Here is a 13313-nt window from a genome sequence, read left to right on the forward strand (position 1 = left end):
ATTGTAGTTCTTCTTGCTTCTGCTGTCTGCCCTCTGGTGGATGAGGCTATCTAAGAGGCTTGTGTAAGGTCCTGATGGGAGGAACTGGTGGTGGGTAGAGCTGGGTGTTGCTCTGGTGGGCAGAGCTCAGTAAAACTTTAATCTGATTGTCTGCTGATGGGTGGGGCTGGGTTCCCTCCCTGTTGGTTGTTTGGCCTGAGGCGACCCAACCCTGGAGCCTACCTGGGCTCTTTGGTGGGGCTAATGACAGCGTCTGGGAGGGCTCATGCCATGGAGTACTTCCCAGAACTTCTGCTGCCAGTGTCCTTGTCCTCATGGTGAGCCACAGCCACCCCCCGCCTCTGCAGGAGACCCTCCAGCACTAGCAGGTAGGTCTGGTTCAGTCTTCTGTGGAGTCACTGCTCCTTCCCCTGGGTCCCGATGCACACATTACTTTGTGTGTGCCCTCCAAGAGTGGAGTCTCTGTTTCCCCCATTCCTGTCAAAGTCCTGCGATCAAATCCCACTAGCCTTCAAAGTCTGACTGTCTAGGAATTCCTCCTCCCATTGCTGGACCCCCAGGTTGGGAAGCCTGGTGTGGGGCTCAGAACCTTCACTCCAGTGGGTGGACTTCTGTGGTATAAGTGTTCTCCAGTTTGTGAGTCACCCACCCGGCAGTTATGGGATTTGATTTTATTGTGATTGCACCCCTCCTGCCATCTCATTGTGGCTTCTCCTTTGTCTTTGGATGGGGGTATCTTTTCTGGTGAGTTCCAGTGTCTTCCTATTGATGATTGTTCAGCAGCTAGTTGTGATTCCGTTGCTCTTGCAAGAGGGAGTGAGAGCACATCCTTCTACTCTGCCATCTTGAGCCAATCTTCTATATTTGGTTTATAATTCTGCTTTGTGTCAACTCTTTCAGTAAGAGAGTATGTATTTGAATTATAATAATAAGGTGGTCTGCCCGCCCCCTTGGTAGTGTTGTGTGCAGGGTACATGTGTAGCACCCTGGTTTTGCTCTCATCTCCTCAGAAGTGGCAGTTGGGTTTTTGGTCTTTTTGTATCTTGTTGTTCATAATTTTCCCCACTGGGCATGCATGTAGTTATTTTTAGTCCCTTATAGTTTCTTTGTATTTATTGCTGGCGGAGACTTTTGTCCAGGTGCAAGTACTGCAGCAAAGGGTCCCAGGTTCCAGCCTGTCTCAATGGGACAACCAGGACACGTACTTGTTTGTGGAGATCCCTGGGAAAGTGTGGATTTTTAATCTACAGTGTCCTTGAGTTTCACTAGTCTTTTTCATTGTGTTCATAGGAAGTTGCAGCTGGTCTGCCAGCAGTCATACTGTCTCTCTTATCCTGAGTTTGTTGTGAAATCTGAAGCCATAGGTAGCTATTATACAAGTGAGATTCTGTATAGTTTGAAGGATTAATCATGTCTCCTCATTCCAGGCTTGCACTTTCCAAATATCACTTAGAGTTCTTTATTCAGTTGAGTAGCCATATAGACACCAACCGTTTTTCTCAAATATATGACTTAACACTGTCATTTAGGAAGTAGCTGCACCAAAACAGGCCAAAAAGAAACAAACAAAAAAAAGGAAGTTACTGATGGCTGGTATTTGAGATGAAAATCCTTTCACTATAGAGCGTAGGGGTTGAGTTATTGCAAAATAAAAGCTGAGAGCTGTGAATTTACTACATCCATTCAAAATAAGTAGCATACAAAATACAGACTCTGGCATAGAGAAAAGATGTGAAAATCAATTCAATGGATTGAACATGCAGATTTCGTGTTTCATTGCTCAAACTTGCACACACTAATATTCTGCAAAAGATAATTGCAGCAAAGAAAAATGACCTTTTGCAAATAAAACTAAAAGCATTCCTCCAAAGAGACCAGAGTAAACGTGTATATAGGTATAAAGTGTTACTGTTCAACACTTGTTGTTTCTAGAAAAAACTACATAGGTTAAAACTATGACAATGTGCAACATCTTAAGCCATTATAGCAGCAGCAACAGCAACAACAGCAAAAATGGATCAGAATCACTGTTTTTATGGTGATTAACGTACCCAAGTAAGAAATATTGATCAAAACTCAGGAAATAAATGCCTGGACTGATACAATGTCAGTTGTTGGAGAAACTTTTTGACATATTTAAGATCATTTAAAAGTGAAAATGGAGTTCAGGCATCCAAAATAGATCTGGGTGGCCACTGTGGATGTGGTTTTAGACATGTTCCTACATCACTGAGAGCTTGAATTTTCTGAACCGTTTAAAACTCACAGATACCACCAGCCATTTTCAAAACAGTATCTGCTAGCAGCTGCTAGCTTCAACCTTGTAGTCTCAAAGTCTGAGCCCCCTCTTCCCGCACTGAAACTATGTAATCATCTCAATCCCCAACTAATCCTTGCTTAACAAGCACCCTTACCTCTTGCCAACTCCAATCCTAATTCTTGACAAACAGTGTATATAACCTTGTGAAGTTTTTTTGCCCTTTGTAAGCCTCCCCCATTTTGTAATCTGGCAGAACACAATTCAAGTGCTTCTTGAATCGGTGTCTCTTGGGCTGCAGTCCTAACAAAGCCCAAATAAACACCTTTTTGTTTCAATCAGGTCTCCATTTCTCACATTTTGGTTTATGTTTACTTCCATTTAAATGTCTTATCATCTCTAAAAAATTTTTTAAGTGCTAAAATCATATAAAGCAGGCAAAATAATTTGCTATTAAGTATGCCAATTTTTATAGAGCTAAACAAGGAACTGAGAATAAGTTAAGGTGAAACAGGAAAAGATAGACATGGGAAAAACAAGTTGTAGCTGCACAAGGCAATAAAATGCCATCTTGGCCTTCTCATTTCAGTTAAACGCATGAGCTAACAGATTAGATGTCTGCTGGTTTAGCATGCTAACTCCCTTGGATTTGCTAAAATTTATACAACAATTAATAGGTATACATAAAGTCCTAAGGAAAAGAGTACCACTTAAAAATCAACATCGGAAACTATCAAAGCAATTTTCAAAATAAAAGATTGTCTATTACTGTGAATGAATATAAAATGTAATAGATATACAAACTAGGAACTAAAGCCTTGTCCAAAGTTTAATTACTTCTCCCTTTAGCTGCTTTTTCAAGGACGTGTACACTAACCAAATGATGATTGAAAGGTTTGCTGTGATCTTTTTCTTTTCTAAAAAAAGGAGCATAGAAGATACAAACACAATCTCCTTCAGTCCCTTAGACTGCCAAGACCTCCTTTGCATTTCTTCTACTAGTTTCTTGTGGAACTGGCTGAGCCCTGAGCAGTCCAGAATCATCACTACCCTCTGACATGTTGTCACTTAGGTCACTTCCATCATGACTGTGGATGCATGCATCTTCACCAGTATCCTGAGATTCATCTATTGACATGGTAACAGGAGGTGATGCCAGGGCAGTTCTAGACACTACTCCACATTTTTCTATTGGTGGGAGAAGAAGCAGTGGTGAAATTGGTTCTCCACCTGCTGAGTTCTTACCAGGGAGTTTCTCTGTTGTGTTCTGATCATTTTCCACTTTACAGTGCATAATGTCAGCCTGATGTTAACTATCTGAAATTTCACCCTCTGGGTGAAATTCAGGTTTTATTCAGAGGATGAAGTACCAGTAGATTCCTTTATACTGGCAGCAAAACCAGCAAGACTCTTATCTGCCCCTTCTGCTGCTATTTTCTGAAGGGGAGCCTGTTTTCTTTCCTTTGGAGAGTAATTTTTGGTCTTTTGATTCCTCCTCTTTTAAGTTTTCCTTTGGCTGCAGCGGTGATGGTGGTAAGAGATTCTGTGCACCTGCACTTTCCTAGAGATGCTGCATTTTACTTTAGATTCACTCTGCATGTTGGACTTTTCCTTTTTGTTATCTTTTTGGAAAGGAGACATTTTTGGGAATTGGCCCCATGTAAAGAAGAAGATCTGTAGAAGGAGTTGTTTTCACCCGAGCAGGCCCCTTCTGAGCAGTCTTGCTGCTTTTTTAACTTGATTTACTTTCCAGAGTTATCATTTTACTTTTTTTTCTCATGCAGGTACTTTTCTTTTTAGTCTCCTCTACTTTGCTGTCACCCTATTTTGGTAGAAACCTTTTCTTTTTCCTTTTTGTCATAGGTTTTTCATCATTCACAGGGTCATTTATGGAATGGGCTTCAGCTTCTATTTTCTTGTAACTTTTCTTGGTTTTACAGGATTTCTGAATCATTGCTGGTATGCACATCCATCTCTTTAGTCTCTGTTGCTGATTTGCAAGTTTTGGTAGACACTTGGATCATTGAGACATTACTACAAGCCTTTTTCTCTTTTAAAACATTCTCTTTTTTTCTCCACTTTCAGAGCATTATTGATTTTTAAAATATATTGTATCTAGCAACCTTGATGTACTCTCCTACTAATTCTAATTGTTTGTGATTCTCTTGGATTTTATGTAAAACATAACAAAAGTTTTATTTCTTCTGTTTCAATTCTTAAGTCTCACTACATTGCTATACCCTTTGCCCTCCAGTACAGTGTTAAAAAGGAACAGTGTGTTATAAAGCAGACACTAACACACCATTGTAAAGCAATTATACTCCAATAAAGATGTTTAAAAAAAAAAAAAAGGAACAGTGATGATACCAAGTCCAAACTTGTACTGCTTACTGCACCACAGGCCAATAAATCAAGAGATGAGTTGTTGGGGCAAGGAATAGTGACTTTATTTGGAAAGCAAGCAGACTGAGAAGATAGTGGACTAGTGTCCCAAAGAACCATCCTACTTGAGTTAGAATTCAGGCCCTTTTATACTAAAAGGGGAGGGCATGTGGCTGGTTATTGCAAACTTCTTGGTGCTGGCCAGACTCCAGAGGGTATGTAATAATCTTTTCTTCTTGCAGCTGTCCACATAGGTCTGGTCACAATGTTCCTGTAAACCTCCAACAAGACAAATGTTACACCTTTTAAAGGTCAAGCCTGGGAGTCAGAACCTTGAGAAGGGCCTATTATATATATTTCATGCTATAGGCAACATTCCTTTACAAAGGTGTAGAGCCAGCATGACTAAGCACAGGCAACAGAGCACAAAGGTTAGAGATAAAGGAATAGATCCAGTATGGAGTCAGGTTTGTTCTTCTCTGTTACAGTAATAGTGAGCATTTTGTCTTGTTTCTCACTTTATCAATCACTATGATGTTTGCTGTAGATACTGAGTAATTTACCTATCACATTAAGGAAGTTACCATATATACCTAATGTACTAAGAATTTTTTTATGACATGAATTGAAAATTTTCTTAATTTGTTAAAATGAACATAGTTTTTCTCCTTTAATATCTTAAAAAATTTATTTATGTTTGGCTGCTTTGGGTCTTTGTTGCTACACGCAGGCTTTCTCTAGTTGCGGAGAGCGGGGGCTACTCTTCATTGTGGTGCGTGAGCTTCTCATTGCGGTGGCTTCTCTTGTTGCAGAGCATGGGCTCTAGGCGCGTGGGCTTCAGTAGTTGTGGCACACAGGCTCAGTAGTTGTGGCTCGTGAGCTCTAGAGCTCAGGCTCGGTAGTTGTGACACACAGGCTTAGTTGCTCCACGGCATGTGGAATCTTCCCGGACCAGGGCTTGAACCCGTGTCCCCTGCATTGGCAGGCAAATTCTTTTTTTTTTTTTTTTTTTTTTTTTTAACTTTTTGGCAGGCAGATTCTTAACTACTGCACCACCAGGGAAGTGCCTTCTTTAATATCTTAAAGATTTTATAGTATGATTTTCTAGTATGACAGAGTTCCTACTAGATCATGTTATATTATTTTTTTGTGAACACTGTTAGGTTTAGCTTCCTATTCATTTCAGATTTTCGCATCTATATTTATGAGTGAAACAAGCTTATAATATACTATACTCAGTTTCACTTGTTTTTAAGCCATATAGACCATGTCTCTGACTTCCTTTGCTCAAAATTATATGATTAAGATTCGCTTATGTTGTTGTATGTAGCTATACTGTAGTTTGTTCATTTTTGTTATTAAATCATGTTAAAGATAAACAAAGCCAGACACTAGTCAGAGTGGTGAACACAGAGTTTAATCGGTAGTATACTATTGTCATAGGGAAGAGTCCAGTGTGAATGGAACTCCACCTCAATTTGCACAGAGGCAACTGGGCCTTTTAAAGGGAGAGTGAGGGAGTAGGGAGGGAGATGAGTGGAACTCAGTCAGGGAAGCGAAAAACTACAAAAAGGGGATGGGAGTTGGACCGTGTGAAACCCAAGGGGGTTTGCTAACTGGTGCTTATCCGAGTTAGGTTCTTACCCTCCACAGGGCCTGGGAGACAGGGGCCTATCTTCAGGTGTTGGCTGGAATAAACAGTAAGTCCTTTGGAAGCCTTGAGTTTCCTCAGGCAGGCACTTTACTGGGCTGGAGTCAGCCTAGGGATGTGGTCTTGAGCTGTTTCTAAATGTGTCTCATAATACAGGTATCTTCAGATAAAGACATCTTCAGATGCCTGAATTTTTGTAAGTTCTTTATAAATTCTGGATACGAGATTTTCTTAGTTATTTGTATTAGGGATATTTTCTGTCAGTCTCTGGCTTGCCCTTTTGCTTTCTTAATGTTGTATTTTTAAATTATTTATTTATTTTTTGGCTGCATTGGGTCTTCGTTGCTGTGTGCGGGCTTTCTCTAGTTGCGGCGAGCGGGGGCTGCTCTTCGTTGCGGTGTGCCGGCTTCTCATTGCGGTGGCTTCTCTTGTTGAGGAGTATGGCTCTAAGCGCGTGGGCTTCAGTAGTTGTGGCACGTGGGCTCAGTAGTTGTGGCTCGCAGGCTCTAGAGTGCAGGCTCAGTAGTTGTGGCGGATGGGCTTAGTTGATCTTCCTGGACCAGGGATTGAACCTGTGTCCCCTGCATTGGCAGGCAAATTCTTAACCACTGTGCCACCAGGGAAGTCCCCTCAATGTTGTATTTTAATGAAAAGAGAAGTTTTAAATTTTAATAGGATTAGGTTTATCAATGTTTCTTTTGTGGTTAGTGCTTGCTTATGTCTTTTAAAAAAATAGATGTTTTTTAGAGAAGTTTTAGGTTCACAGCAAAATTGAACAGCAAGTACAGAGAGTTCCTATATAACCCCTGACTCCCCCCACACCCCACAGGTACAGCCTCCTCACCTATCAGCATCCCAAACCAGAATGGTATAGTTGTTACAGTTCATGAACCTACGTTGACACATCATTATCCCCTAAAGCCCACAGTTTACATTAGGGTTGATGTATTGATACATTCTGTGGGTTTTGACAAATATATAATGACATATGTCCATCATTATAATATCACACAGAATAGTTCTCCTGACCTAAAAATCCTGTATGTCCTGCCTGTCCATCCCTCTCTGTCACTAACCCCTGGCAGCCACTGATCTTTACAGTTTTGCCTTTTCTAGAATGTCATATAGTTGGAATCGGACAGTGTGAAATGAAGCCTTTTCGGATTGGCTTCTGTCACATATATGCATTTAACTTTCCTCCATATCTTTTCATGATTTGATAGCTCTTTTCTTTTCAGTTTCATTAATATTCCATTGTTTGGATGTACCACAGTTTATTTATCCACTCACCTACTTAAGGACATATTGGCTGCTCTCAAGTTTTGGCAGTTATGAAAAAGCTACTATAAGCATCTGTGGTCATACATTTTCCACTCATTTGAGTGAATACCAAGGAGCACAATTGCTGTTAAGAGAATGTTTGGTTTTATTAAAAACTGCCAAACTGTCTTCCAAAATGGCTGTACCATTTTACATCTCCACCGGCAACAAATGACAGTCCCTGTTGCTCTGCATCCTCACCAGCATTTGGTGTTCTGTGTTTTGAATTTTTGCCATTCTGATAGGAATGTAGTGGTATCTTGTGTTTCAATTTGCATTTCCTTGATGACATATGATGTGGAGCATCTTTCCATATGCTTATTTGCCATTTATCTTCGGTATGGTGTGTCTGTTCATACCTTTTGCCCTTTTTTTTTTTTTTTTTTTTTGCGGTACGCGGGCCTCTCACTGCTGTGGCCTCTCCCATTGCGGAGCACAGGCTCCGGACGCGCAGGCTCAGCTGCCATGGCTCACGGGCCCAGCCGCTCCGCGGCATGTGGGATCTTCCTGAACTGGGGCATGAACCCGTGTCCCCTGCATCAGCAGGAGGACTCTCAACCACTGTGCCACCAGGGAAGCCCCATACCTTTTGCCCATTTTAAAATTGAGTTGATTGTTTTCTTGTTGTATTTTAAGAATCCTTGGTGTATTTTGGATAACAGTCCTTTTTAAGATTTATGCATAACGGTTCTTTTAGGATTTATGTTCCATGTTCCTCCCAACTTAGAGGACATCAATACCACAACTTCTGTCCTCACAGGGGCATTAGAACCTCAACTCCTAGGTTCTAGAGTCTGAATTTGGGTCTAAAATTCCATGGGACATTTAGTATGAGGCTACCCTGACTTTGATTTCTCCCCTCCCTGCTTTTTTCGACCTCAGAGAGAACTCCCCCTAAATCATAGATGCGGAGTCTCACTGTTCCTTACGGGGGTATGGGTGTGGATATGAGGGGGCAGGGGAGTTATGTGGGCAGCCTAGAATAGGACAACTACACGCTTTGAATTTTAAATTCACGACAACTGTTGCCTAACTGCCAAACAGTTAATGCTGATGTAAGTGCTCTAGTTTGGTCATGTGTTCCTTTGCAAGGGCAGTTATTAGTTAAATACTTTTCCTTTCCAGATGTGCGTTCCAAACGGGAATATGATGAAAGCCATGTGATTACAGCCCATCTCGTGAAGAAGGTATATGGGCAGAGTCAGAATCTGGGGCTACCTTACAGGGGGGTGGGGAGAATGGGAGATTGTGTCCGAGGTCCAGGAGGCAACACCTACTACTGGACACTGTGGGCAGCAGAGACAGCACTGCCCTTATGTGTCCACCATGAGGGTCTCCTACACTGTTTCACACTCCTTAAGGTCTCCCCACTGCCCCCCACGGTCAACAGCTTCATTAAGCAAATGTTGCTTTAATTCCGTGACTTGCCAGGCAATGTTTCAGACCCTGGGGATACAACAGAATACAAGATGCCCTTAATTCATTCTCCCTGCCTCATGGAGCATCTCTTCTACTCGGGCAACAGACAACAAGCCATAGAAATAGTTAGTATAACCCAGAGATGGAAGTCCCTTCCCTCCCCTCCCTTCCATTTCCATCCTGTCTTCCTATTCCTGGTCCAGCTTTTATAACGACTGGGCCCTGCAGGCAGTCACCGGCCTCGCTCCTGCAGTGAAGCCCTTCCCTCCAGCCCCATGGGGAGTCTTCTCTCTCTGGTCACTGCTGAGCCTGGCAGCCTTCACTTGGACTCCACCTTGACCCCTCCCATCCTGACCACATTCTCTGCCCTTGATTTCCAGGTTCTCCCTTGCTTCCCTGGTTTCTTCTCTACCTCTTTGGTGCAGCTTCACTTTCTCCTGCTGCCGCCTGAAGAAACCACTACTCTGTTCTTGTATATCTGTCAGTCAGTATACTTTCTTCAGAGATTTCATCCAAGCTTACAGCTTCAGCTGTCCACATGCAGTTAGCCATCCTGTCAATTTTACTTCCAAAATTCTGTCTGGCAATATTTCCCCCTTCTCCCTGTTCCCACTGCCACTGTGCTGCTGTGCACTCCACCTCTGGCCCTTTGCCACACAACTTCCCAGGGAGCCTGTGCCCTGCCTCCAGTATTTTTCTGGGATAAGCTTGCTCCTAACACCTCCCTTTCCCCACCCTAGTGTGTCATTATCTGCTTTTTTCCTCTCTGGATTTTCAGTTTTCCGGCTCCGTACTGTAGCTCTTCATCTCCATTTCAGGCCTTCCTTGGTGTTTTGCAGCTGATTCAGAGTCCCTTCATCCTGTATGGCTTTCGGCTTCCAACTCACCTCTCAAATCTGTGTGTTCCTTTGATTCTGGCAGTAACCCCAGCTCTGGAAAAGAGGCGTTCCCTCTGCCTCAGCCCCTCAACCAGGCTGACACCTCACACCTCCCCTCCCCTACTTTCTGGCCTACTCTGTTCTTGTATATCTGTTGTATATCTGAGGTTACAGGCCTGAAGGCCAGAAGGGAACCCCAGCATGAGCAGGACACACAGCCCCCAAGTCGGTGTTCACACACTGGATCTGGTTCCACCTCCCTCTCCAGCCTCATCCGGCATGCTTCCACTCTCCCCTGACACCTCCACAACCTTGTCCTGCCATGTTTCCTGGGTTCTAAGATGCTCATTTGTCCTTGTATTTTAACACTTCTGAGGTTGGAATATATCCTACAATTAATTTGCACCTTAAAGTGACAAAGTCTTTTCCCCCAAAAATGAATGTGGCCAACATCTGTTGTTTTTCTGCCTGGCACCTCCACTGTTTTGAGGGGAACTCCTCCTCTCTGCTTAAATCATGGGGGGTCTAGTGGTGCTCCCTAGAATAGGATCCAGACCCTGGTCACGGTGATTGGCCTGGGAAGAAAACAGCAAATCAGAATTGGCATTAGGGAAGGCTGCTCCTTCTACTCTGGTGGTGGAGTTTGGAGGATGGGAGTCTGAGCATCGCTGGTGGTCGTGACTCAGGCTTCAGGACAAAGTGGTCTGAGGTGAACCCAGTGTGCAGGGGACACAGAGAGCAACAGGGCCCAAGAGGGAGGTCTGGGCTTTAGATCACTGGTTCAGTTCTTCCCAGGACCACTTGCTCCCCGCCCTGCCTGAAGTAGCGTTATGTGCCAACACACCTCTCCTCCTGTGTACACTCCTGATTGCAAATGTTATGAAATTGGTGGTGCATCTTACAACCAATGGTCTCTTACAATCTAGGAAATGACAATATGTGTGGTCCCTTGGACACACTGCTCTCTGTGACCCAGGGATGTGTATGCTTTATTCATCATTGTATCCCAGGTGCTCACTCTGGCCCCTGGCATCTGGTAGGGGCTTGGGACCTATTAATTAAAAAATGAATGACGGGTATCTGTTCCTTCAGCCTGGAATGCTCCCCCAGTCCTTGTCCATCTGGCAAATTTCCACTTGCCCTCACAGTCTCATCTCAAATGCCTCCTGTCCCATGAGACCCTTCTGAGTCCTCCAGGCCAACTCAGGCATTTCCCTTTTTGTTTTTTTTCTTTTTTTTTGTATCTCCGTATTTCAGAACCTAGCACAGTGTAAGTGCAAAGTGAGTCCTCAACGAATGTTTATTAAGTAAAAATGGATGTTCGGCCACAACTCTCCTGTGCTCCCACCTGCTCAAGCCTCTAGGGGCTGTTCTCACCTTTCCCCTTTTGCTCATGCTCTTCTCCATACCCAGAGCCTTCCACCCCCTCATTATCACCTGTCTAAATCCTGCTCATCCTCTGAGCACCATCTGTCTCCCAATTCTGTTAGACGAATATGATTTCTCTCCTTAGAATCCTGGAGAACGTACCGGGTCTGTACTTCCAGTGGCCTTACTGCTCTGCCTTGAAGTACAGTAGATGCACACTCATCCTATCCCACCTGAATGTCCTCTGTCAGGGCCTCTACGACAGCTCAGGTCACATGGGACAGAGCCAGGCTCAGGTTCCCCTGAGTAGTGGGGGCTTTCAGGAAGCATTGCGAACAAGTGAAGACTCACGTCTCTGCTACTACCAGCTGGGCCTTCCCGAGCTCTGGGACACCCTTTGGAGTCCTGGGCAGTTCTGGTACTGGGAGAGGTCATCACCTCCTTGGCAGAAGGAGTTCCTGCCTTTGTGGTTCAGCATAATGATGACTCAGCCAGTCCCCAGCTCCTCCTCACGACCTCATTGCTGCTGTTTGCCCATTCCTTCCTTTAACCATATTTATGGCCTACTGTGTGCCAGGCATTGTTCTGGAAACTCAGGATACATCAGTGGCTATAAAGGGACAAAAGTTCCTGCTCTCACAGAGCTTCCATTTGAGCTTACAGTCTTCCTCATTATACCTGCTTGCTTATGACTTCTGTCCATTCAAGCCTTCTGCTTACTGCCCTCTTCATGGCAGATTTTGGATTTGGTCCCCAACGCCAACACTCTCCCCCAGACAGAGAATGTCATTAGTTAAGGTGGCCACGACTGCTCTCATAGCACGCATGCCAGGGCACCTAATGGGCTGTGGGCTGGTCCATAGACCACTGTTCTTTGGCCAGGCAGTTATCTCTGGTCCAGTCAGCTGTGGTCAGCTTCCCCCCCGGAGGGAATATGGGTGTGGCAGGTCCTTGGAGTTTAGCAGACTCTCTGGTCCACTGTCAGTGCTCCCGTGCCTGTGTGTAGTCAGGGAGGTGGACACTGTCCTACCTCCAGCTCCTCCCGGTGCTGGCGTACAGGGAATATGGGTTCAGCTGGACCCACCCGCCAATAGCCTTCTTTTCTTGTTTCTTTAGAGGGCAGGTGAATATCTTACCCCGGAGTCTGTGGATCTGGAGTGTGTGGAATACTGTGTGGTGTATGATAACAACACCAGCTCCCTGAAGGAAGTCCTAAAAGGTGATGATGATGACAACACTGATGAAGGCGATCAAGGTGGGTTTTTACAATAGCAGCAAGAATATGAGTTAAGTTATTGAGCACTTTTGTCACATGCCATGAGTTCTGCCTGGGTCACCTCATGCAATCTGCAGAGCAGCCCAATGAGGACGGCAGTGTCAGGAACTGGGAAGGGTCTGGGATTTTTCCTTCCTTTGCAAGATGACAGGTGAGCCTGCTGTGGTTTCATGGATGCTGGCAAAAGACATGAGGCTCCTGGGTCAGAGACAAAGGGCTTTATTTCTCAGAGCAATAAAAGTAGCCAGAATGTACTGGGTGGTATTATGGAGAACTCTGAGCTTAGGGGGCCTGAATCTTTTTTAACAAATGGGCAGAAAGCCTGCCCGCCCTTGGCTCTGGAGGCAGAAACTGTCTCTATCATCCAAGGCTGTTTGTCATACACATATCCTTGAAAAGCCAGTGCCTTTGTTCAGAGGATATGTAGAAACATGAAAGACCATGGAGAATTATGCCCTAATAGGTAACATCCCCACTTTATTGATGAGGAAATTGGGGTCCAGGAAGGTGAAGTAACTCATTCCCCAGGTGTGGGACCATGGGTATCTATTGCTATGTAATAAATTACCCCAAAACTCTGTAGTTTAATACCATAAACATTAATTATCTATTCGTTTCTGTGGAATTCAGGAGTAGCTTAGCTGGGAGGTTCTAGCCTGTCCTAGGGTTGTAGTCATGACGTCAGCCAGAACTGCTGTCATGTGAAGGTTTGGCCAGGCCAGGATAATGTGCGTCTGAGATGAGTCACTCACATGGGAATAG

General features: G+C 44.1%; 1 protein-coding gene across 2 annotated transcripts in view; it reads left to right on the forward strand.

Moving 5' to 3' along the window:
* The window catches only part of STYXL1 (serine/threonine/tyrosine interacting like 1), a 54713-nt gene that overhangs the window by 18414 nt on the left and 22986 nt on the right, over window positions 1-13313 (forward strand). For both annotated transcript variants that reach the window (XM_081257590.1, XM_081257591.1), the window contains 2 exons: window positions 8736-8797; window positions 12392-12530. In XM_081257590.1, the coding sequence (XP_081113716.1) occupies window positions 8736-8797; window positions 12392-12530 (201 nt within the window). The remainder of the gene's footprint in view (window positions 1-8735; window positions 8798-12391; window positions 12531-13313) is intronic.

The sequence above is a fragment of the Mesoplodon bidens genome, assembly GCF_964165515.1.
Source record: "Mesoplodon bidens genome assembly, chromosome: 15".
NCBI lineage: Eukaryota > Metazoa > Chordata > Mammalia > Artiodactyla > Ziphiidae > Mesoplodon > Mesoplodon bidens.